This window comes from Malaya genurostris, chromosome 1 (genome assembly GCF_030247185.1).
Source record: "Malaya genurostris strain Urasoe2022 chromosome 1, Malgen_1.1, whole genome shotgun sequence".
NCBI classification, from domain to species: domain Eukaryota; kingdom Metazoa; phylum Arthropoda; class Insecta; order Diptera; family Culicidae; genus Malaya; species Malaya genurostris.
Window position 1 is genome coordinate 99,921,090 of NC_080570.1, and position 26,840 is coordinate 99,947,929.

General features: G+C 34.1%; 1 protein-coding gene and 1 long non-coding RNA gene across 3 annotated transcripts; both read right to left on the reverse strand.

Moving 5' to 3' along the window:
• Positions 1-5,181: 5,181 nt before the first annotated feature.
• LOC131425225 (uncharacterized) lies at positions 5,182-6,212 on the reverse strand. Its single transcript, XR_009228951.1, has 3 exons — positions 5,876-6,212; positions 5,510-5,737; positions 5,182-5,455 (listed from the first exon to the last, which is right to left on the reverse strand). It is a non-coding gene; the product is annotated as an uncharacterized LOC131425225 (long non-coding RNA).
• Positions 6,213-17,995: 11,783 nt separating this feature from the next.
• On the reverse strand, positions 17,996-21,307 carry LOC131425226 (zinc finger protein 33B-like). Of its 2 annotated transcripts, XM_058586928.1 has the most exons (6): positions 21,031-21,297; positions 20,391-20,945; positions 20,271-20,339; positions 19,782-20,223; positions 19,224-19,701; positions 17,996-19,169 (listed from the first exon to the last, which is right to left on the reverse strand). In XM_058586928.1, the coding sequence occupies exons 1-6, from the start codon at positions 21,166-21,168 to the stop codon at positions 18,827-18,829; spliced, it is 2,025 nt and encodes a 674-aa protein (XP_058442911.1). In that variant the 5' UTR covers positions 21,169-21,297; the 3' UTR covers positions 17,996-18,826. The 2 variants fall into 2 exon arrangements, with proteins under 2 accessions (XP_058442911.1, XP_058442913.1); XM_058586930.1 differs by lacking the exons at positions 17,996-19,169; positions 19,224-19,701 and having other exon boundaries at positions 20,012-20,223; positions 20,271-20,335; positions 21,031-21,307.
• Positions 21,308-26,840: the final 5,533 nt, after the last annotated feature.

Genomic DNA, 26,840 nt, shown 5'->3' on the forward strand with positions numbered 1-26,840 from the left:
TGATATCAATAACAAAGATTCGAGCTAATCGTGGATGAGCGAATACAGCAGCGGCGTAAAATAATTCTGCGTACGCAACTTTAAAATTCAGATCTCTCTCATCATGTTATCGGCAGAAAGATGGAAGGTGCACAATCTACAGTATCTCGTATTTTAAATTGGTACAACGAAAGTTTATCTTTTGATCGGAATAGAGATGGGCAATTCGTTCGCGAACGGTTCAAAAGAACTAGTTCTTTTGAAAGAATGAATGAGCAGTAGTTCTTTTTTCGAGAACGGTAGTTCCTCAGTTCAAAGTCGTGGGACCTTTTTTTTTGCTCGCTTAACCTTTTTTCGAGAACGGTAGTTCTGTAATAAGAAAGCTGCATCACGAAAGCTCAGTTCAAATTCGTGCGACATTTTTTTTGCTCGCCTAACCTAACAACACTAAGTTCTCATTTAGTATTTGAACAAACAAACCAACTATGAAAAGAACGAACGAACGGCTCTGGAGAACTAGTTCTTTCAATAGAACTTTGCATCACTGAACGGTTTTCTGAAATGAACTGTTTTGCCCATCTCTAGATCGGAAGTAAAAAAGTGGCCAAAATGGATGATATACGGGTAGTTCAAGCTTTCAAGAGGAATCCAGACAGTTATGTAAGTGACGTGGTGAAAAAACTGCATTTGAGTAAAACTTATGTACTTCGAAGGACTACATACGTACAAATTTCGAAAGGCACCGATTCGCAATTAACAGCAGAATACGGTAGACATGCAGGAAAATTCAACACAAGGATGTTCACAAAACTACATTGTCTCATTATGGATGACGAAACTTGCCTTCAAGCAGATTTCCGGTAACTCTCTGGACTCTGGACTTTTCATCATAAGTTTGATATCCCAGAATACGTTAAAAAATAGAATATGTGGAAATTTTCCAATAAATACATGATTTGACTTATATGGAAATCGGAACACTATATTTGTGACAATATATACGATCAGGCGCGTATACAGAGGAGTGTTTTAGGGATTCAAACTCCCTCCAAAACTAAAAAAATATTATATTATAAAAACTTTTCTCTTTAAATATTTAAATCCATTAATAAATATATAATATTTAAGTAAGTTATAAAATGAGTAGATTTCCAAAACCGACTTTATTAACGACCATTCGTACGGAAATTGATCAACATGTTCCTAAACACCCCTCGAAAAAAAATCTGGGATCTAGTTCCCCCACGAAGTAAGTGAGCTCCGATGTGAAGTTCATTTCACACACCAAGTTCCCCAAGCCGTCGAATGTCAAAGCCGTTCTTCTTTCGCTTCTGACTGGCCTTGAAATGGGAAATTTATAGTACGAAATGTATGCCAAAAGTTGAATCGTCATTCAAGGAATACCGTAAGGTCGAAAACGCGTTGTTCTGGTCGGATCTGGCGTCGGCCCACTACTCGAAGCGATTGAAGGCTGAATATCGATGCGATACCCAAGTCGGTCCGCCCAATGTCCCCCAGCTGCATCTCATCGAGAATTGCTGGGACAACCTGAAGCGTAAGATGACGCTGATTCTAATAATTTTGTCGCGAAAACTTAGGTAGAATTGATAAATAAAAAGAAGAAAGAACTCAAAATATAAATTAAACGAAGAAAGCACTCAAAAACATACCTACACGATTTTTTTTTGTCCGCCATGGCGAATGATTAGGTTAAATGCTTAGACAATTACCATCCATGCGAAATTCATCAACAGCAATTATCTGTCTAAACTTTTTTTATCACCTCCCGAAAAAAGTTCATTTTTTAATGCAAACGTTATAAAGTGAATGAATTCCATGCTGTGCCGAAAAAGACAAATCCACTTGACTGACCGGAGTTGCGACCTATCGAGCGACATTGGGCAGAAGATGATGCAGAATGCAGGATGCAGAAAACTCAAAAGATCGTAGTTTCCTCAAGTAACCTATTTAAGCAACTTTAATTAGTTTTAAAATTACTACTAAAGCACAATTAAATTAACAAAAATGCTTTTAGGATTGAACTAACAGAAAAATTCTTTTCGATAAATATTAATTTTTGTTTTTTCTGCCAAAAAAATCAATTTTACTTGCATCTTTTTTACTGACGGTTAGAAAACTAAAAACTTCAGGAATCAGAACAAAATGGCTCATATGCACGTTCCCCTGGTTATTTAGGGATTCGCGCATTGTCTTGGCTGCTCATCATTTTTTCTGATGAAAAGGGAAGCATAATAGTATCATGGATGAAATTGAAAAACAGCAACAAACAAACTAACAGAAACAAATCGTCTTCATTCGAAAAGATACTGAACGATCAGTAGGTTCCACAAAGCACCTACTCCAACCCCGGAAAAGAGTAAGGGATTTTATAAAAGCGACACTATCCTGCGTTCCCGGAAGAATGCAGACCGATTTGAAATGTGTATAGGCAGGAGTAAATCCGGTACCTCATAAAGGATGCTATACAATTTACTAGAAAATTTTAAGATCAATACAGCAAGGACTCATTCATTTCAGGAAGAACGATGAACCCCTATGACTTTAGCTTCTTACCACATTGGGTGAGAAGCGATAGAATATCCTTAAATTTTAGCTCTCCATACACAGATTCAACCATTCATGGAGAACCAAAAACCTGGGTATGTAGTTGCATCAATTCGAAACAGCTACATACCAGATGATATATTAAATAGTAGCTATGTGAAAAATAAAAAAAAAACATTATGTTTTATAACACACTACGGTTTGCGATTTGATGAACCAACACTTTAACAGTTTTTTATGAGAGCAAAAAATAGAAATGAATTTACTAGTAATGGTTTTAGCTTCACTGGAATTCATATAATAATAAAGTCATCGCTCGGCGAATACCAGTTATGCGGCAAATATGCCGAACAATAGACATACATTCTGTCTATGCTTTCAATTAGTCAGTCTAATTGTGATACTAAACCCGCAAAAATTTCGTTTGAAAGTTTCCGTTTTAGTGGCCTTTTACGACATGGAACAGGAAATCAGTGAATCAATTCATGGTTTGAATAATTCCGCCGGGTGCTGTTTGGTGGACTTATTCTACCGAGACATGTAGACCATAGTGTTATTATTAGGCAGTTGGAAACCGCTACCGACACTACACGGCTATCTCGAGAAGGGAAGTTGACATTGAAAGTTAATTTCCATTGGTGACCGAGCAGCCATATCAAACTTCTTGAAAATGCACAGAAGACTTTAGCAAAAAGGTTTGTTCTTCGAGCAGGTTATGTAAGAACAGGGAAGCCCCTTCACACGATTATAGCAACATATCTCCAAAATATTAAACAATGTGGGAACACATAACTGAATGCTTTCTGTATGGTTGAAAGCATACAGAGTTTAACGGAAATCCAACAACTCATCTGACTTTTCAATGGGTGTCGCGGAGCTCATAAGTTGAACGGTTATAAGGTCCAGGATTCGCTCTAAACAAGGAATGCGGCCGCTCGAAATAATTTGTTATCTACTGATAATTCAAACTTGAAATAAAACATTTACTTGAGGGAAAACATTTTTTTTCTAATTGTGGCATTTCACAGAAAAAGGAAAGAAGAATATTTTCGAAAGACGGGGAAAATTCATTTTTTAATACAGTTAATAATGAACTGGAACGAATCACACAAGACAACACAAGAGAGCTCCCGATTACGGTATTGAATACCCTTGATTTCTGATTCACACCAATATTCTGTATTTAAAATTATGTGTTTGTGATATCGAAGTTCTATTCCACACCTATTTACAAAGTTACTAAGGCAAATAAAAATATTATAATAATTTGAAAAATGCACATGTTTTTATTGTCCAATGAAAGTCGAAAATATTAATGATATATTACAAATAATAATGAAAATATTAATAATAAATAGTAAATGAGTCTAACAAAAGAAAAATAATAAAACATTTTCACGACTTGTGCTGTTCACAAGCTCCATCAGTTCAGGGTCTCAAATTTATATCTGAAATGCCCCAAATGATGTTACATAACGGAGAAAGAAACAAGTGAATCAATTCTTAGTGGAAAAAATTTCCCCGGATGCCATACTACTTACTTATGCCATCGGGACAAGGGGATCGTTTTGAGGGAATCCTAGCCAGTTGGGAACCGATACCGACCTTACACGGCTGTTTAGGCTGTTTAGAAAGGTAAGATGACATTTAGCATCCACAATATTTGCTACTTGCGATTGATTAAATATTTTGGTCACGATGTAATACGATTTCATGGGTCACATTAGTTATCCATATACGGTTCCGGATACCCTGAAACTAGTAACCAAAGACTTTAAAAAGAAACTCAATCGCACATTTCGTTCGATTTCGTTGATCATGATTCAAAACATTGTGTGAAAATAGGAAGATTTTCACGAAGATGATAAAACAACAATTTTCACAAACCTACATTCAAATGAATAGTTCAATATTCCCTTTGGCAGTTGTTGACGTTATTCTGGGGAAGCTGATTTTTGACCGATCTAAATTTCATTGGCCATCGCTTCAACCGATTTCCCTCTGTGCAGTCAAATTGATTATAGAGTGGATGAATCATACTTGCAAAAAGGATTATTTTGATGATGCCAAGATTCTCAGAAGTTGTTTGTTGTCTTTTATAAAAGTCTAACTCGAATACCCCGAAAAATATATTGGTTATAAAAAATTCGCCCACTCTAAGAAAAATAAAACAGATTATTTACAACTATTTTTAAAAAATGACCTATAACCATAGTTAAATATTTATAATTCTCAAATATATAACTATGGTCATGGAAAATTTTTGTATTCCATGACCATAGTTATATATTTTAATTCATTCTATGATGCTGGCTGCATCAACTATTATGAACTGACATGAAAGATGGATTGTATGCATCTTGAAGCACATTGTTTTTTTATTTTATTCTTTTCGCATTGTGACTAAAATTTCTTAGTTGATCGAACTCAAGCAAAACAAAATATTGATACTACATTCCGTTCGTGAATTTTTACCTTTCCGTTTCAAAAAATTTCTTATAGTGAGTTTCTTAGTTGAGTGTTTCATTGCAATACAGCTGACGAACATAATTTTCAATGATTCCGGTAATAGTGATGCAAATTGAATGATAAAAAACATTTTCCGAAACGATCACAATTTCATTTTTTTACTTGCCTTAGACATAATACTCCAGCAGCCGTATAATATGTCTCACAACAAATCAATGGTATGACACACAACAAGAGACCTTATGTCTTTACAATGTTCGCTTTGCCCTTCGAAATGTCCGTAAAGTGACTGTTTTGAGAAAATTAGTATGTCGAAGAAATGGCGGATGAAATGCTTATTTAGTCGTAGCAGAACCCTACATCGAAAAGCTGCCTATTGATATTTTCAGTTTAGTTATTTTTCAGCAAACGACAACTCCCAAACTTGCATAGCAGAAAAATCCTAAGAAATGATAGTGTTAGTATTAAAATATTTGTTTAGAAAAGTTATGATTACTTGCTTTCCCCTACAGTCATACAATGGCTAGTACTACAAGCTTATTCACGCTAAAAAAACATTATATCGTGATTCAAACATTCGTGGTTAGGGAAAATATCTGCCGGTCTCATAATAAACCTCTTGGTTAGAGCAATATTTTCAGTTCCATGAAAATTCAACCATAGCACACATAACAATAACCACATCATGGCAGTTCGATAGAATCGAGTTGAACTTACAAATTGGCTAATAAAAAGATACTTCATTTTCTCATGATACACATTGTATGCAAACAACATCTGTACCGATAAAAATCGTTACTAATTCCTAATTCTACTAAAACATGGATAGAAATCATTTTACAAAGTAGTAATAATTACTTACATTTTCTACTCATCTATATTCAACGTTTACGCAGAGAGAACGGAAAACGAAAACAAAAGAAACGTTGTTAGCGTCTACCGCAAAATGACAACACCCCAATGCATGCGTTGACATTGTGTGCGTGCGAAAGAAGAAGGAAAAACTCATTTATTTTTACAACTCGCACGAAATCTTTCGATAAAAACGTTTATCAGGCACAATTTATATACGAATCGATAGAAAAATTAATTATCTAGAATCGTATGTTCTTGGAATTTCCGTTTTCTTCCCTGTTTTCTCACAATTTTGGATAAAGTGCGTGAAACCCCGGGATAGGCAGTGAACTCCCGTGACCACGGCGAAGCGCTACCTTAACATATGAAGTTCCCACGAATATTGAAAGTTTAGTCATAAAAAGCATAAGTTTTGACAGTGCTTTTCCGTTGAATTCAAATGATTTTGCCAAAGAAACAAAAAAGACAAAATTTTACAACAAATTTTGGGTTGAAAGAATGGAAAAATGCTTCAAAGATATTTATTCTCAACATCATGACTTAAAAGAAGTGGATGGTTGCTTGTTGTTTCATGATCGTGTAATAATACCGGAATCTTTAAAAAGTTTAATGTTAAAACTCCTTCATACAAATCATTGTGAAAATTGAACAACAAGCAAGAAGGCGTGTTTATTGGTTCGGTATTAACCGAGATATTGAAAACTGGAAATTGTGACGTTTGTGCAAAAATGGAAATAGTAAACATAAGAAAAAACCTGTTTTAATCCACCTAGTGGTGTAATGATGCCTTTCTCATATTACATCAACTGTTCATTAAAGTTCGGACTCAATCTAACAATCAAATCCTGTTCACCCTGTAGCTCCGGAACCGGAAGTAGTATCCACAGCAAACTTAGGAATTCCGTATGAAACTGTAAGACTTTTCCTTTGTGAAATTCGATTTAGCCATCTTAAAGAAAAGAGAGTGAGATCCTTTTTGCAGTCTTTAATCACCATTTATAATTCTCCCGAAACCGGATTCAGATGAACGGAATAGCCAAAGTTGGTTCGTTTGCTAGCAACAAATATGACCTAAAATTGGAACAGAAACTAGTTAAACCTATTCTTACTATCTCATGATCTATTTCGATTAAACCAATTAAACGAAATCTAACAAACGTAGCAAACCTGCATTTCTGTTACTTCTGCATATGTAAGTCAAGCTAAACAGCATTATTATTATTATTATTATTATTATTATTATTATTATTGTTATTATTATTATTATTATTATTATTATTATTATTATTATTATTATTATTATTATTATTATTATTATTATTAGTATTATTATTATTATTATTATTATTATTATTATTATTATTATTATTATTATTATTATTATTATTATTATTATTATTATTATTATTATTATCGACATCACTACACCACCAGTATGGTATCACAGCACTACCGGCTGTGATAATTACATAAATTTATTTTTTTTAAAATAAACTTCAATTCATTGACATTCTTTTATATTTTCATATCAATTATTTTACCCCGGCTTTACATTCTTTTATTCTCTCGGTCGCCTTATCATAGAATAGCTAAAAATTTTATCAACCGTCTTTTACCAATATCACACACTAGCACACTACAAAAGCGTGTGAAAATTTGGTAAAAAATCGATCATTAATTATTCAGTAACTTTCCGTGGTATGCTTGATTGATATTTATGGAGAAATCGTAATACGAAATATCAAATTCGAAGAAGTGAGGTTGGGCACTGTTTTCATATCTGGGACATTCTTGATTTTTATGGTTGGAAATTCCAACTTGGAATTTGAGATTAATTGATAAATTATGATCAAAAGTTGTATTGCTAGTCTGTTTACTCATGTTTTATCATCTAAATCAAATCTGTATGTGAACTGAAAATTTCAAATTTCATCCCAGATTTTTAAATGTACATAACAATTTTAAATCATATGTTTGATAACAACACGTGAATAATAATTTTTGTTGCCCATGTTTGTAAGGTTTTGCCATCTGAATTCGTTCAAACTCAAGTAAATTGAAAAATTCGTCCAATTTTTTTCTAAATACATGGAATATGTCAAAAGAACCTCCATAACGCTATCTCGTGGTGATCACTCTAATTGGATTTTTCAATTGCACTACACCAGTGCTACCGTTTTTCTGCACCGATGCCACTGATGTAGCACTCATCAAAAATTGGCTATAGCTCTGTGCAATGGAATGGTTTGTTGTAGTCAAGACACACTAACAGACAGGACACCCCGTAAAAAAATAAACCATTGATTTTACAGCATAAACAATTAATTCACAATTAGATCTATTGGTTACAATACATTTTATTGTATCTTGACAAGATTTTTTTCGTTTCCAACCATTCAATATATTGTTTATTCGTTTCTACAATTGAATTTAGTGTACACGTGGTGTTTCGAACAATATGCAAACTGTATATTTAATTGTTTTCCAAGAAAACATGTATGAGAAAATTTTATGATTTGAATTGTTACGATACTTAACAACCTATACATTCTATTGTAAAAAGCATGTTCACATTTAATTGAATAGTGTATAACAATACATTGAAATATTTTTCAATTGTCAAAGCAAAATGGTGGAAGGTTTTGTAATAGCAAATCGTATTGTTTTTCTACAATATTTTTTATCCGGGACTCTAATTGGATTCTTAAATCATTTTAACGGTCATTTCGAATATTCCTTTAGTTGGAATAGTACTCGCATATGTCATGATGGCACCACATTACCCTATCAAAAACATCTAGTCTGTCATCTAGATTGTGTTTATTTTTGATGTGGAACACTTTTTTTCTATATAGGGGTGCAAGTCAGAAACTCAAGGAAAAACACACGTCAGGTCTTAAACACTTACAGCTCAGTCTATTTTGTATCAATTATTAATATTATTTCATCATTTGATTGGAAATATTTCTAAGTTTCGATTTGAATGTATCAAGCCACGTTTTTTAAATTAAATATGATCGAAATTTTGATTAGTAGCGAGCATCTATTTTGTCTGCTAAAAATCTCCGGCATACCGGACTTCCCTGCCATAGACGACGGTTTTGAAGGAGTCCTTAAGACTTCCGAATATGAATTAGTTGATCAATTGTATGAATTATGCAAGCAGTCCCCTTTTCCACTACTAGAATTTGAAACGATGTACCTAAACTAAAGTTCAGATTAGTTACATTAAACATGCAATTAAATATTATGAATTAACCAGTATAGTTCTTTGTAATAAAAATACAGATTAATCTGTATACGTGGCAACCCAGTTTCGCCCGGCATATTTCCAAACGACACCCATATTAGTATAAAGATGTGTTCTACATCAATACATTTCGTTTTCGCATTGCGTGAGTCGTAATTGAATGTGTTAGTGACGGTGCAAGCTTTGTCTAATTCCATTTTGATAAATCTGATGCTTGTGGTATGGAAGAGAAAATTCAATTAAGTTCTAACGATGATCTGTAGCACTGAAAAGTGCTTTGAATTGTCACGACCAACATGATCTGCATTTAGACCAGAGAAGGTTCTTTGCGTGTACACTGATGAGTTCAGCTGGTGCTGTTTCGCTGTGTGACCGGCTCGATGTTACTCTCGGGTGTGTATTGCTTCTATAACAGTTGCTCGCAAAATGATACAAAAAGTGAAAAAGGCGGGTGGATAATGTCAGAGACATAACTGGATGTCGTGAATACGAAAACAACTGACATGTTCCTTAACACCTCCGAATATCAATTGTATGAATTATGCAAGCATTCCCCTTTTTCACATTTTAGCAAAAACGAAGTAAGCTTCACTTGATCTCGATTATTGTGAATTTCACACAGCGAAAAGTGCACAAATCTAACCAAACTATTTTAGATTTGCACTAAACTAAAGATATTTACCTTAGACTTGAGAAAAACAACTCCTGACAGTTCTTTAAAAAACTTTTAGAGTCATTAGAACGGCTGATATTGTGTGATGCTCTCCACCGTTGTTTTTTCACCAATGAAAATGACTGGCAGCTGTGACGTAATCGCTCTTGTCGGTAGCGAAACTTGCTGTGCAGACGACACAAAACACATCTGCTCGCAGTGGCGATAGAATCCAAACTTATTCAATTTTTGCTAGGAGACTTCTTTTTACGTGATTTAGTTTTTACCTTTTAACTAATGGGCGGTCCTAACGGCTATAACAATAGCCGCATACAGAATTCTAATGTCGATTATTTCATTTCGGATTCGCATAATTTATTGAAAGAAAATATCTATATGCTGTTAAGATTCGTTTCTAGCATTCAGAAGGACCAAATTGAGGAACTCACTACGATATTCACTACTTTTCGGAACATTTTCCTCGAACGATTTGTTGTACAGCAGCAGATATTTTGTTCTCTTCCTGAGAACGCGTTCTGATTGGCTGGTGTTGACATGGGTCAAATGAGACAGGTTTTTCAATAGAGTACTATTGAAATACTTCAATGCTTTTGCTATACACGTTTAAGTTGAAAAATATCGATTCTATTGGTAGTTAGATTATAGAAATCCCTTCACAAATCACTGAGCTATGAGCTTTAAAAATACGAGAAAGGCAAACGCGCCTTATGAATTATCCTCTTTCATACTCGTTTTATACCAAACATTTCAGAAAAGTTTAATTTTGAATTATTTGAGATTATGTCACACAACTGAAAATTTTATCATAAAATTTTGATCATATTCCCGATGGCATGTAGCAAAAATTATCTTGATTCGTTAGATACAACAAGAGATATTCACGATCAAAAACGTATCACTCTCTCAGAGGGTAAATTTTGAAAAGGTACCCCATAGCAAAGTAAGTCGTATTCACGACAAAAATGTATTCTACTGCGGACGAAAACGTACTCTACTGCGGATGAAAAAGTACTTTACAGCTGCGGACGAAAATGTATTCTGCCGCTGTACTTTACGGTGTTTGCTCAGAAGGTGTGTAGTGAAAGGTTAATTGAATTAATCTTTCACATGCATAAGTATTATTTTTGCGTAAAGACGAACTGTTTATCTATTTGAACAACTGATTATATTTTATTGAACTAGGAATTCGTTGATATTATTCTTTAATCTTTTTGAACGATGCAATTTGTTATCTGGTATCAAGACCTGTTTTTACATGAAGAATTGTATTTGCATGAGCCTATCTTGTAAAATTTTTGTGTTGACTATATTTTATGTTTAGAATAATCCAGACTAATAAAAGATTAAAATTTATGACTATAATAGAAATGCATTCATCTTACATAGGGATATTGTACTAATAATCATTTCATTTGGGGAGCTACCACGTTATTACCCGACTACCAATCAACAAATTATGATAAAATCGGATGAAATATCTTTGTTTCGACTCTGGAAAATCAGATTACGGCATAATTGTGCATAATACTGGTGTTATTACCTTTGCGAATGTACTCAGAATGCACCATATTTCAGCTTATTGAGATACGGGGCTGAAATGAATGAAGGTACCGTTACCCTACTCAGAAAAAAAATCAAGTTTTCTGAAGCGGGCAATTTCATTTTCCCTTGCATTTTTATTTCTAGTTATATCTTTGTTTCAAACGTATGCATTTCTAAGGGATTCTTCAAAGAACTTTTTGAAGTCTCTTCAACGGAAACACAGAAGCCTTTTCCTGTAATCTAGCCATGCATACAATCTATTTAGGCTGTGTTTACAATAGAAGCTAGGTTTAATCAAATAAGGACAAGAAGAAATTTGATTTCCTCTTCGAACCTTTTGTCGATGTTACTATCTTTAAAGATGTATTTTTATTGAACGATCAGTATTGTTTGTACAACTCTCTCCCAACTGGAAAACTCAAATGTCGAGTTTAAAGAAATCGTTAAGTATTTCGCTACGTTTAGAATTTCAGTGACTCGAAGTGGAAATCATTTTTCGCCAGAAATTTTTTTTTTTCGTAAATTCCAAGCAAAAGAATAATTCATCGTAAAATCTATAAAAGGTACGTTGAATTTTAATTGATTCCGGTAAACATGAGGATAAAAAATACAAATGGTAAATATTTGTTTTACTAATATACTTAGGATGCTTTCTAGCGATCATCATCAGCACAAATTAAATTTCGGATAATTACATAATTTACTGAAACTGAAAAGCTAATAACGATTTCAGAAAGATATAGTCTTCGATATCTGAATATTTTCCATGTTTTGGGAAGTAAGCTTAATGTTTTTTCGAGTACACTTAAATAAATCGATTTTGTGGGACCAAAGATGATATTTTACCAGGTTTTAATCCAAACCGACCAAAATAGCAGTAATGCTCTATAGCTTACCAATCTCGTGTATTTACAATTTTTATGTAAATGTCCCCAAACTTCAGTATGGAGTGATAAATAATTCAGTATAAAATTATGAAGAAATGAGTCTCAAGTCAGCTCTACCGATTGATCGGTAAATGATACTTTTTACTGATCTTATTGTTGAGCTGTTCGAAAGTCAGCAATATTTTACGGATTTTTTTCTTATTAGAGGAGGGTATCCCAAACTTCCCACTGTGGGCTAAGTCGCCATTCCAGCGTTTCTCAGATATAGCGTGGGTGTTAGCTCAACCTAACCTAACCTAACAATTATCATAAAGGTTTCCGTTTGACAGAGTCAGTTCAGTTGAAATTATTTGTGTATCAGACAGAGATTTAATTTTCTTAGAGTTTACTGAAGTGGCTCTAGGCATGTAAATATACTAAATATTTTATAACACTAGGTGCATTTGTTTCTTGGGAAGCTATTGATATAACCGATTTTGACTCAATTCTGTGTTTAGTGCGTAACAGATTGAAAAGTGTAAAAAACGGTAGTGGTCATAAGTCAATACGTTTCAGGTGGTCCTAAGGAGCTGTCAGAGAGAACGCGATATGCGAAGCACCTTCTTTTCTCTCTCTAATGCGACACCTTTGGAAAAATAATATTAATGAACAATCAGCTGACGAGGATAGCAAGACGACGATCATACCAATGGAAATAAATTTGGATGATCTGCATGTTGTAACACAGTACAACACTTTTTTTAATACATATGATTGCCGGTAGTACAAGTAGAGTATAATGAATCTAACTATGGCGGTTTAAGTTACTATTCTAATTTGTTTCTTTAGTACTGTGTTTAATTATTGATTATATTTTATTGTGAACCGCACTCATTATTCCGTTAATTTGTTCTTAAAATAACAAAACCACCGACTAACAGACATGACAGTATGAGTAAATTTGATTAAAAATAATTTTTCGTGATGCACTAGTTCCACCTATATTGTACTGCGCGAATTATTTACTATCTGTACACCCCTTGTGTTATGTAAAAGTTTTTTTACTAGTTGGTTTCCCCTCGTTTGTCAACACCGATTTGCAGGGATGCCTGATTTCATCAAAATATTTGAAAATGAATCGTCACAATAAATTATTGGATTACGTTGATAATATATTTAACTTTTTCGCGATGTTGGAAGGTAACCATTTATTTGACTCAACGTTGCTAATCTAGACTACTTTTTATTGTGTTGGTAGTTTTCACCCGAAATTAAGTGGCGGCAAACCAGAAGCAAGTAAATATTGTTACAAAACGGGTTCGATTTTGTACACCCAAACCTACATTTACGTAACTTTTATATGTATATATGTATTAATATACGTACACATGGTGCAAATATTTGTATTTCTTAATACATATAAATAAACAGTAATAAAGTAATAAACAGTAATCAATTAAAATATTATCTTCTCTCAGATTAGGAACAACACAAACCAATGGCGGTGATCATGACAACACTTTTATTCCACACTGCGATAACATGAATTTCAAAGTCGTGAACATTTATGCCAATTTCAACCAATCGTGAGCTATATGTATGTATGTATGTGTGAAGCCACCATCAGTTCAAGGCATTACCAATGTATGCGGGTAGACTTACAGTAGATCCGAATTTGATTATCAGATAGCTTTCATATAATTGCTGTTAAGAAGGCCAAAATGGGTTTTGAGGACCCGGCACCTTCCAGCAAGAACATCCGGCCATATAATAAAGAATTTCGCTGTACCAGCTTAAACCCGCCTGATGGTTTGTTTGTTAGAAGGGTGCGTCTTACTCATATCAGACCTTCAGGGAGAAACACAAAGCTCAGGTTGGCGTGACTCAAGTTGGCAATCCACTCCATCATCCAGTCATTCACTTGTAAGATACCCTGATATAATATAATATAATATAAAATAATATAAAAAATATAATATAATAAAATACAATATTATATATCACATCCAAGCTAGTACAAACTTTTTTAAATAGCTGTGTAAAGCAGTGAAAATTCATTAAAAATCACCGTTGCACACGACTTTGCACGTATGACTGTCTGTTGGATATATGTTCTCTGTGATATAACATAATAAAAAATAATATAATATAATATGAGATGATATAATACAGCATAATATAATATAATTTAGCACAATATAACATAACATAATACAATATAACACAATACTTATGCTTATAATATAATATAATACAATATAATATGATATAATGCAATGCAGTATAATACCATACAACATAACAAAATATAATATAATAAGATAATATATTAAATAATATGCTATGATACAATCTATAACAGTTGCTTTCGCAGTGTAAGTTATGCTCTTCTTTCGTCGCAGTTTTGCAAGAAATATAATATTTCTTTTTTAATAATAATAATAATAATGATAATAATAATAATAATAATAATAATAATAATAATAATAATAATAATAATAATAATAATAATCATAATAATAATAATAATAATAATAATAATAATAATAATAATAATAATAATAATAATAATAATAATAATAATAATAATAATAACAACAACAATATATAATACAATGTAATATAATTCAATTCAATATATAACAAATAATGCAACAAACAACATGTTGCAATATACTATGATATAGCACTTTAGGATGGGCTTCAAACTACAATCCATTTCGCATCCTCTCATTCTGCTATTAACGCAGAAGGCGATAGCACCCAGTCGACGCCGTTCTATTGACCAAATGTCATCATAGACATTCGGGGAGGCATGAGATAGGAACTTGTGAGGACTTAGTTATCTTACCATTTGACGACCAATTTCAACCAATCGTGAGCTGGTCCAAAACTGACTCTAAAAGAGAATACAAAGTAATCTGGTCCTGTCCTGGAGCTCAACCTTAGGCTGCAGACAGAGTGAGCGCGAGAAGCTGAGTTGAGCTTGATGCTGACCAAAGCGGAAAATATGTTTACAGCAAATCCAAGCATGCCTCTCACTTTTGGTCTGCTAACGTCAGTCACCTGCTCGACTCAGCTTCTCGCGCTCACTCTGTCTGCAGCCTAAAGTTGATGTCAGAGTGAGCGCTGAACGCGGACCGAAGCGAGGCAATTCAATGCGTTGTACTGTTTTCGCATCGCATTCACTCTGACAAGTTTGCTTTGATCAAATGTAACTAGCTCACACGCGCGTCCAGACGCTTCGCGTGACGCTTTCACTCTGAGAGCAAACTAAGCCTAAACGTTATCTTCAAGCTGATAGGTCTCGATTAATTGATTGCTAATTATCGATTAGCTCGATTAGTGGCACTGTCGTTAATCGATTACAAGTACTCGATTACTTTAGTCTTTTAATCGATTTTTTGATGAATAGAGTAAAAAAATACATCACTAATAATGATTCAGTTACTTCCGATTATGAACTCAAAAAGAGTAATCGGTTATTCTCCTTAAATTTGGGTGGTACCATAAATCAAATAAACATAGATCCACACTGAGCTAAATTTTCTTTTTCACATTATATGATATTCTAATGATTTTGCACTATAAGCATTTCCAATAATAGTTACAAGATGTGTTCAACATCATGTCAAATATATGAGATAATCTTATGAAACATAAAACTCTTCTTAACGTTATATTTACAGGATTTCCATATAACGAATGAAATTTCCAGTCTGAGTCAAATTTATTGGCGCGTCTTATAACCATTACTAGATATCCGTACAACATACATTGAAACAATTTATGAAGCGCATATTATATTCACTTCAAATTTATTTAGATAGGTTCATATATACCATATGACTAGTTTTATAAAATTTATATATATATATATATATATATATATATATATATATATATATATATAAAATATATATATATATATATATATATATATATATATATATATATATATATATATATATATATATATATATATATATATATATGTATATATATATATATATATATATATATATATATATATATATATATATATATATATATATATATATATATATATATATATATATATATATATATATATATATATATATATATATAACTTTCAATGGAGGTCATACGAATAGCAGATAAGATAAGCAGATAATAGCAGAACTATTCAAGCTTTACTAATATTCCATTCGGTAAGGGAGCACCTCATGATATTTGCGAGTGAGATCCCGAGACTGAAAATAAAAAAAATGAATCTTACTAGACAGATAGAGTAATGAAATGTACCGGATATATATTTCATGGTCCGTTAACGCATATCCTTGAACGAAGTTGGATGAGCTGTCTTGCCAGCAATTTAAAATTACATTGAGATGCGGAACCTCCTGAAGAAATGGTCTGGAGCAGTTGATGAATATCGAGGACACAACTATTCACGACTTTCATTGGATTTCCATATAAATTATATGTGATGTTTTCATAACTTTCATTATGATAACGTCCATTTAGATTTGACGTACACATTAAATAAAGATTATAAGTTTCCATATAATTTCTATGAATTATATTCTGCATATGATTCATATGACAAATCTAATGAATATAAATAAGATTTTCATTTCAGTGCATAACTCAAATAAACATAGATCTCTCACTGTACGGTGACACTAACAGCACCTCTAGTGACAAACGGGTGTACTTTTTTCCATTAGCTACTGTGGTTGTGTTAAATGCGCAGGCAACTTTTTGCATGCATTTTAGGAGCATTTACGCACCCATTCTCCACCAGACGGTGCTTTTGGTGTCACGGGCTGCTCAACTACATTACTATTACACTGGGAAATCTATGTTTATTTGATTTATGGTGGTACCCACAATTTTTCCTATTTAATTTTGGGTAGCTCATAGTAAAGCTCGACAATGAGCGATTTCTCCCTAAAAAAACTCGATTTTCAGTGTACGTTGTTTGAATTGTGGCAATGCACAGTGGTTCAAAAGTGCAATTTCACGCTCTTAATTGATAACTCATAGGATCGTGGTTTTTGAGGTACAGTATCTTCAGCAAAGTTGCTTAGAATGATAGACGCCATCTTTTGGCAAATTTTATTTGTGATTAATCCCCCTAAAAGAGAGATAAAATTTTATTTTAGCTCAGGGCCAATATAGAGGCTAATTTACTTCGACAAAGTTCTGCAGAAAGTTATTTCAAACAAGTTTACTGAAGGTACTATTCCCGTAGCTTGAGTGTAATTCATGATATAATGTATTTTCTGAAAAGGGTGTCCAAAACCAGTTTTTGTAAGAAAACATATATATTTACAGCTTATATGAGTTTTTCATGTTATACAAAGTTTTTCATCATTAAAAACTACACAACTTTCTTAAACACTATGCTGCTATCATTTCAGTTTAATGAAATAGAGCAATTTTTCATGTTTTTTTAAATAAAATTCTAACTTGTCTATTATCAAAAGGCGCAGGAAGGTGCAGATGAGACTACCTACATATTAAACTACTTCAAAAGAGCTTTCATACCGTGGTCGAATTACTCGTCTGCAGGCGAGATATTTTCTTTTCAAATATCCTTGTCCTTGACATTTGCAATGATAAGGTTCATTGTATATCAGATCAATGGTAAGCAATAGTAAGCATTGAAGACTCATGATGGCATCATAAATCAAATAAACATAGATTTCTCACTGTACGGTGACACTAACAGCACCTCTAGTGACAAACGGGTGTACTTTTTTCCATTAGCTACTGTCATAAATTAAATAAACATAGATTTCCCAGTGTAATAGTAATGTAGTTGAGAAACCCGTGACACCAAAAGCACCGTCTGGTGGAGAATGGGTGCGTAAATGCTCCTAAAATGCATGCAAAAAGTTGCCTGCGCATTTAACACAACCACAGTAGCTAATGGAAAAAAGTACACCCGTTTGTCACTAGAGGTGCTGTTAGTGTCACCGTACTGTGAGAAATCTATGTTTATTTGATTTATGCTACTGTGGTTGTGTTAAATGCGCAGGCAACTTTTTGCATGCATTTTAGGAGCATTTACGCACCCATTCTCCACCAGACGGTGCTTTTGGTGTCACGGGTTGCTCAACTACATTACTATTACACTGGGAAATCTATGTTTATTTGATTTATGATGGCATGCTGTAATTGGCTCGTGGAAACATGTCGATTGAAACCAATTTGTCAATAGTATGCTATTGAAATACTGGAACGATGTCGTCTTACATGTGTGAGTTAAATGTTTCCAAATCGTTTGTTTGTTAAATTACATCAATACATCAACAAATGAATAGGTTATTATCGTTCAAAATTATGACAGAAAAAAGTTACGCGACTATTTTTGAAACTTTTATTTGACACCTGGCTCCAGAGTAAGGCATTCTTAATGCCAAAAGAAGTCAACAGCATTTTAGGTACATAATGACACATTGAGGATTATCAACAAGCGAGACTTTTTTCACGCTCAAATTGAACGAGTATGGTTTTCTTGATACATTCCCTATTCGTAACGATTTGCGAGTTTTTGTCCAATTTTATTCAAAATACAAATTTTCAACTTATAAATTCAATGATACATGTTGACCAGAACAACCTTATTTCGACAGTTTAATATGTATGATCGGTTCTCAGTGGATGTAATACATCGTACTGTATTACAGAAATTGGTTCTATTAATCGTGGCTCTTGCTTTAATTCAGATATGGACGAACTTAACGATATGGACGAAACAGGGGTCTGCTCTGGCACCAATATTTCATCATAAGCTTCTACATCTTGTGCTATATAAGATGAGCTGTAGTTTTGAGCTGTATGATCACGCCAATCTTCGTTATGGACTTTTTTCATATGCATCTTCCAACATGGTTTCATAGCAAACGTTCTGCCACATATGTCACAAATATATGGACGTACACCAGAATGTTTTCGTTCGTGAGCTCTAAGATAAGTCCTAGAAAATAATTTAACAATTACCAAGACAATTACCAAAATAATTGACACATACTTCGTCGTAAAGCTTTTCTCGCAATATTGACATTTCATCTTCATGTCTGAATTATGTAACATGACATGTTGTTTAAATGTCCCGGCACCTTTTATAGAACGGTTACAAATACTGCATTCATAGCGTGGAACTTTATCCGAGTGAACTACCATTTTATGTTCCTTGATTCCTCGCAATCCATAGAAAGAGCGAGTACAACCTGTTTCATCGCAAGTATAGGGTCGACGACCTAAATGTCTGTTTAAATGACCATCAATCTCACGTTTATTAACTAGTTTTCCGCACGTTTCACAAGTCACGTGATATCTTTTTACAGAGCTGTCCGGTTTAACATAATTCTTCCATGTACGCTTTCCTGTGATTTTTTTCTTCTTTTGATCCAAATCTTCTTTCCTATCATGACGTTTAGCATGTAACTTCATATTGTTCTTTAACGCAAATTGTCTTCCACAAATTTTGCACTCATGAGGTGTTAGACCTTGAATGTAAAATTCTTAATTTAATAATTTCTCACCACTTTTGAAACTACACAGTTGTCGATAATGATTTGTTACTTACCTGTATGTGTTACCATATGTGTTTGAAGTTGAGCTTTTCTGCGAAATTTATTTCCACATACTTCACATGTGAATTGAGGACACTCCGTGTGAGTTCTGACGTGCGTTCGAAACCACTCAATACCATTAATGCTCTTCCCGCAAATCTCACAAACGTGTTCCTTTTTTTCATGACGCTTAATGTGGCTACTAAGTGCGTTCTTTGAGAAATAAGTGCGTCCGCAGCCATCATAGTCGCATTTGTACGGTCGTACTCCAAAATGTTGGTTACGATGCGACTCCTTTACGCTATGTGCGACTGTTTTGCCACAAATGTCACACTCAATTGATTTTCGTACCTTCTTCCGGCGAGGCCTTCGCTTGTCCGAAACTTTAGCATCTAGGTCGTTATCAGATGGTTCATTGTAATTGATTTTGTTCCCACGCCGTTGACGTACCTTAAACTAGTAAAAGTATATAAGAAATCGTCATTGCTGTAAAAATTAAATACCTTGTTATCTGACTTTTTTGTTGTAACTTTTTTAGAATTAATTTTATTTCTGCAACTTGTCCATTCTGGCTATAAAAAAACAAATGTTAAAAATTGTAACAGAACCTATGGAAAACCTACATCGGATTCATTGCTGACATTCGATTCAGTTGACGATTCACTTTTCAGTTTTAAATCATATGTATCTTCGTCAATGACATCAGCTTGTGTTTCAAATATCGATTGAAATTCTATTGAGGGAACACATTCGTTTTCAAGCATATCATTATTGATAGTTGGTTCACATAGAACTATTTCCGGCTTATACATAAGTTGTTCATTATCAATTTTTTCTTCTTCAAAGTCCGTTTGCTTTTCATCCAGTGGCACATGTTGCCGTACTTTTTCGTCTATTGGGGGGATTTTTCGCTCATTTACATTTTTAGCGAATAGTGGAATTACTATAGTGCCGCTAATGGTTTTATCCACCTGAGAGCGATGGGTAAGGATAATTTTTTCCATGGCTTTAACAACATCATGCTCATGATTATCCCAAAAGGTGTCATATAACAGGAAATCTTTCCGTTCCTGGTGCAACTGATTTGTTTTCTTACATACTGCTTGGAAGTTTTGAATGATATCAATAAGTGATTCGCAAATTGTGCAAATCCTTGCCTGCTTTTCACTGCGATAGATCTGTTTTATACAAACAAAATTTCACATTGAATGTATTACAAACTAATAATAAGAAAGTCCCCGATAGATTGTGTATTAGACTTACCTTCACACCCAAAGCACTCATAACCCGTTTCGATATTTCCTGATATTTGGTGAACACCTGGACCAGCTGGTAGTTATCACCTGCATGGAAACATAAACGACACCGTGGTCGATTAATTTCTTCCGGCAAAACTTCCATATCTACGGACGGTGTTTGCAACCAAGCTTTTTCAATTCTTCTATTAGGCTCTCTGACAGCTCACTTACAACCACAAATGCAAATGAGATTGGTTTGTTTTCATCAGGAAACGCATGCATTAAACTCGATTCAGACGATCAATCAACTTCCGTCGACGTACAGATTATTTTTATTAATTTTTTTAGCCGAATATTACTCACGTATCCGACGTTAAAATGTTCCGTGTGTTAGGAGTGCAACGGTTCCCTCGTTCCTATAATGTATTTCAGCTGTTTTTCAAAGAACGGCGAATCTAACATTGACAGCAAATGGAGAAAATCATCGATGAATGTTTCGACTTTGGTTTCAAATCGTGTTTAGAAATTATCGTATATTCTCTGATCAATTTATGATTAGTCGATGAATTGTTAGTTTATCTTCAAAAGGCACGCAAATGTTACCACTTTCCTTCTATATCCACTGAATAAATCAATATAAAAAGAGTTTCGCCCTTTTTCGATTTGTTTACTTTTATACTTGCTGTGTGAATTATAAAGATACGCCCTTGCGCATTTTTCATGAAATTGGCTGGTTTTCGCTACTAAGACAAATCTGTGAGTAGTTTTATTGTCTCTTTTACTATTTCCAGTAATAAAAGGTTCGGTAACCATCTAAAATAAAGAAAATAAATAGTTTCGCCCTTCCTTACTAGCAATTGAAGTATCGCCCTGTTTGTTGGCATGGAACACGGAAGGCGAAACTTGCGTAAACAGATGGAATGACAGTTTCGCCTTTTATAGTTCTTTGTATTACTAAGATTGGGATTTTTGTAGAATACGAATTTTTAGACAAAATTGTAGGACTTTGAAGCATTTATTGGTAGGAGAGAGAACCTCGATTTGTTTACTTTTGTAAGATACGTCCTTCTTTGAAAAACAGCTGATTTGTTATACTTGTATAAATTACTCGCTAATCTGGAAACCCTGTATTGAATTAACTCTGCTCGTAACTGTCATTACTAATAAAAGTTATTCCAAACGTGCCACGTGTTTTATACAGTTAATTCCGTCGTATTCATTAATTTCCCTATCGGTTTCTTTCCTGCAGTCGCGTAGTCCACTGTAAATCTGTTCTGCCAAACCCACACCGTGAACTTGTCGTACACACTAAGATTTAATTCCTTTGTTCGGTAATATTTTTGACGAGAACTTTCGATAATCTAAAGAAATAACCGATATTTCGGTACATGGGTTTTATTTTACAACAATTATGCAAATTTTCACCGAACGATCAGTTTAACGTAAATTTTCATTACAGAATTCTGTATTAGATATAAAATTGATACGGTAAACCTAAATAGTCGCCGAGTACGGTAAAAATCATACTATTCGTTTGGTAAAGTTATCTTCCAATAACCGAACTTCTGTGAAAACTGATTGTCATGAAACTAACTGTCAAACAGTTATTAAAATATTCAGTGAGTGTCTTTTTATTGACCAAACGAAAAAAATGTTGAAGAGTTCATCGAATTGATTGAGGTACAGGTGATAAAAGTTTTTAAAACATTAGAGCCACTAACAGCTTTTTGTTTACTTATAGGCAGAACATAATTTTGTTTCACTTGCTGCCAACACAAATCGTTCAAGGGTAATTTTTGTTGGACTCGACGGATTGTGCAGTGTTTTGAAACTCGCTCATAATTCCGGTCAGTTGGAACATCAGACACTTTTTAAATTTCTCGTGGAATAAAACCATTTTCTTCATTCGTTTTTGTGAATATGTGTTGTTTTTTGAAATCCGAAAATCCAGAATTTTAACAAAAGGAAAACAAACAAACAAAAATTACCGAACAATCTGTTAGATCCATTTGGTTTACAGTTTACGGTGGTTGTTTGACAGTTCAGCAATTACCGAACGATCGGTAATCAATTCAATTACCGAACTGATTACCGAACGTTCAGCTGTTGAAAATTCGGTAAAAAATTACCGAATACTGCGAAATTTTCTAAGTGTGTAGTGTCCTTTCATATGAATTGCTTACAATTAATGTTGTTGTTCCGTAATCGTTCCATGCAAGTGAAAGTCGCTTGATGCTGCGTGTGAATTGCTTTAACATTTTGTTTTGTTTTCATCAGGAAACGTGTTGGCCATCCATTTTTCAGTAGGGCCGCCGTTCATTTTTCACCAGACATAGAAACCTCAATAGCCACGATGTAAAATACCTGGTGATCACTTTTTTTCAATGTGTTAGTGCGGTTGTCATTTTATTTTGGAATAACAGAGAGATGTGAAGAAGAAAAAACATAAACAAATGACGTTTGTTTGCGAAAATATTGGCAGTGAAATGCGGTGTTTTGTTCCGGGATGTTTCAATCGTTTTCATCACCTGCATTTGAAATGCCACCCTCAGCACAATCACTCCAACGAAATGAACAGAATCGGATGTGTGTAAAATTTTCTACACTGAAAATCATTTCTACCTATTTTTTGAGGAGAAATCACTCATTGTCGAACTCTTCTATAAGCTACCCAAAATTAGGTCGTTATCTACTCAAACTTTGAATTGATGGGTAAAAATGGGTAACGTGCTTTGATATGGCATAAGATTTGTACTAAACTTACAGTTACCTAAATTTTGAGGTCATCACTCGTTACCCAAAATTGGGGAGATGCACTTTAGTTGATTTTGGGTAGGTTTTGACCCAAAATTAGGTAGCGGCTGGTAAGAGTGTATATTTCGACGTTACCTTGCAAGCCCTTGAAGAATAAATGTCCAGATTTTCGATTAGTGCCAAAGATTCGCCAGGTTGCGCGACAACTGGAGTAACTTAGAAGTGAAATCCCGATCTGAAATGGTCGTTTGTTTATGTTTACATGCTTGAATCCCGGCGCGCCGTGCTTAATTTCGTGAGAAAATTACCAACACAACCAAAACTGTCTTATCACGCCACCAGTGTATTTTACGTCGTGCTCAATAGCGGCAATTATTTTTGAACGAGAATTATTTTTGTCATTTCGAATGATGACTAATAGTATGTTCACATTTGCGCTGATATCAAGTGATATACGGATATACTTGATATCCGATGATATCATGTGCGGTATCACTTGATATCCCATACAATTTGATGTCAACGCGTATCACCATTTTGGCATGATATACGGGATATCATGTACGATATCATCTCGAGTTGTCAAAAATCGCAACTAGCAACACGGATAAAGGCATTGAACGCACTTATTTATGAACGTCACTTTGAGAGTGACAATAAACAATCATTATAATTTCGAATTTTTCAACGAATACTGGCGTTCGAAGACCATTAAATGCAAGGCTTAAATTATTGATTGAATTGTAGGAGAGAAAAGCAATATTATTGATCTAACTCCTAATGGGAACATTCAATATGACAACTTGATTGTCAAACGATATCATTTCGATTATATGTGAACACTTCCACGTGATATGCGTATCATCTCGGTATATCAAGTGATATAAGCGCTAATGTGAACATGGTATAAGTAATGATGTATTATAATTTGATAGAAAACTCGTCATTACTGCACCACAGGGGTGCCAGATCATTTTTTCAAAAATCTGTGATCAAACCCAAAACCTGTCTGTGAAAATCTGTGACCGTTTTCGTACCCCAATAGCAGTTCAAAATTAATTTGGTGAGCAAAAAAAAAAGTTTTCACTACCCATTTTCCGTACCATTATAGCAGATCGAATTCAAGTTAGTGACCAAAACAAAAAGCCTCACTACCAACACGCTCTACCCCACTTGTACGCGGCGGGCAGATTTCCCCCCATACGGCTGGCTATGTCTGCCAGCCATTTTTACCGAAATTCTACCAGATTTCCGGCAAAAGTCTTTCAACAATGCAACAACCGTTTTCGGCAGAGAATTTCGCCTAACGGTTATTTACGGTTCTTTTCTGTCGGATTCTTGCTATACAAGATTAGCAGAACCGTTTTGAATCGGTTCTACATTTTAAGCGTCTTGGTTTTATTTTTTCAATAAAAGATACATATGAAAGGCAAAAAGTTATCGCCCTTCATATATACTAATCAAGGAAAATGTTATTGACAATAACATTATTATTTTTTAGTAATGACATTTTTACTGACTCGTGTAATGTAAGATTCAGACGATCCTGCTTCTTCCGTCACCGTCACCGGAACGTCAGCCTCCGTCAAAATTTTTCAAATGAGTTTTCCCTTGGCGCATTCACACGATCCAGCAGAGATCCGGAACGTCAACGTCCGTCAACGGCAAGCTCCGTCAACATTTCTCCGAAAGAATATTTGACGGACTGTGTGCGATATGCACGATTCATATGATTACGGTATTGAGCTGACGTTTTTACCTTTTTTTATATATATCAAAAATAGGTATAGAATTCGCTCAAACTTTCGAAAATTTTTCCGAGGCCCGGAGGGCCGAATGACATATACCAATCGATTCAGCTCGACGAACTGAGCAAATGTCTGTGTGTGTGTGTGTGTGTGTGTGTGTGTGTGTGTGTGTATGTGTGTGTGTGTGTCTGTATGTGTGTTGTCAACTAAGAGGTCGAGATCTCAGAGATGGCTGGACCGATTTTGATCAAACTAGTCGCAAATGAAAGGTCTCCCCGTCACCCAAAACGCTATTGAATGGTTTTGAGATCGGATGTTTACTTTTTGAGTTATTCGAAGTTTTATGTCAAAATTTTCAGTTTTTTGACAGTATCTGTCACAATTGACCTTGAAAACAGAATATGTTTTCAGACTTAGATTCCGCACAGTAATAGCTATCCAACAAGCCATAGATTGTTAAAATCCGTCCATTTTTAACGGAGATATCGAAATTTTTGTGTAAACGATTTTTTTCCCTATTCCAGCAGTAGGATTTTTGAGCGCTGTAAAACAAAGAAATGCTATGGAAGCAACGGAATACACGATTTTTTATACTGTTACTTACAATTGTTTCTAAATACCAAAAAGACTGTGTACAGCATCCTTTTTCATTACATTTAGCCTCGGACCGATATTAGCACGGCTCATTTTGGTAACATAATCGTTCGAATATGACATATATAAACCATATGATGGCCGAATTTTTTTTAAATTATGTTGTTTTAAACTACTTACAGCAATAAATGCTGGAAGAACTTAACATCCATATACCATTCGAATCAGTTCGTCGAGATCAGTAAATGCGTGTGTGACAAATAATTTCACTCAATTTTCTCGGAAAATTTCTTTTTTAGAATTCCGGTTCCAGTATAAAATCGTTTCTCAAAGCTCAATCGTTTTCTCAAAAAAGCCTAATCAAATTTCAGAAACAAAAATTCAAATTAAAATAAACTTATATACAAAATTAATTAATTTTATACATACATACAAAAATTAATTAATTTTATCCAATTTTGACTTCCGGTTCTCGAATTACATGATGATGAATTTTTAAAATTTAAACCGATATAGAAGATGACAATCCCGAAAAGCTTCAAAGTTGGACTCAAAACTGTTGTAATTTATTCGTTATATGGCCATACGAATCGGTTTGGGTTATGCTGGTTCCTGAATACCGGCTCTGGAAGTATTTTAAATTACCGTAAACTCTAAAGTGGAACTTACATATCATGGCATGTTTAATCGATTATCACACTTCTAGATTCAAATTCGATCCGATTTGCAGTTTCGACAT

Coding starts and splice junctions, on each gene's coding strand:
- LOC131425226 (XM_058586928.1), bottom strand. CDS start 21,168: ATGGAAGTTTTGCCGGAAGAAATTAATCGACCACGGTGTCGTTTATGT. Junction 20,946..21,030: donor TGAGTGCTTTGGGTGTGAAG/GTAAGTCTAATA, acceptor TGTATAAAACAG/ATCTATCGCAGTGAAAAGCA. Junction 19,170..19,223: donor GAGAAAAGCTTTACGACGAA/GTATGTGTCAAT, acceptor ATTATTTTCTAG/GACTTATCTTAGAGCTCACG.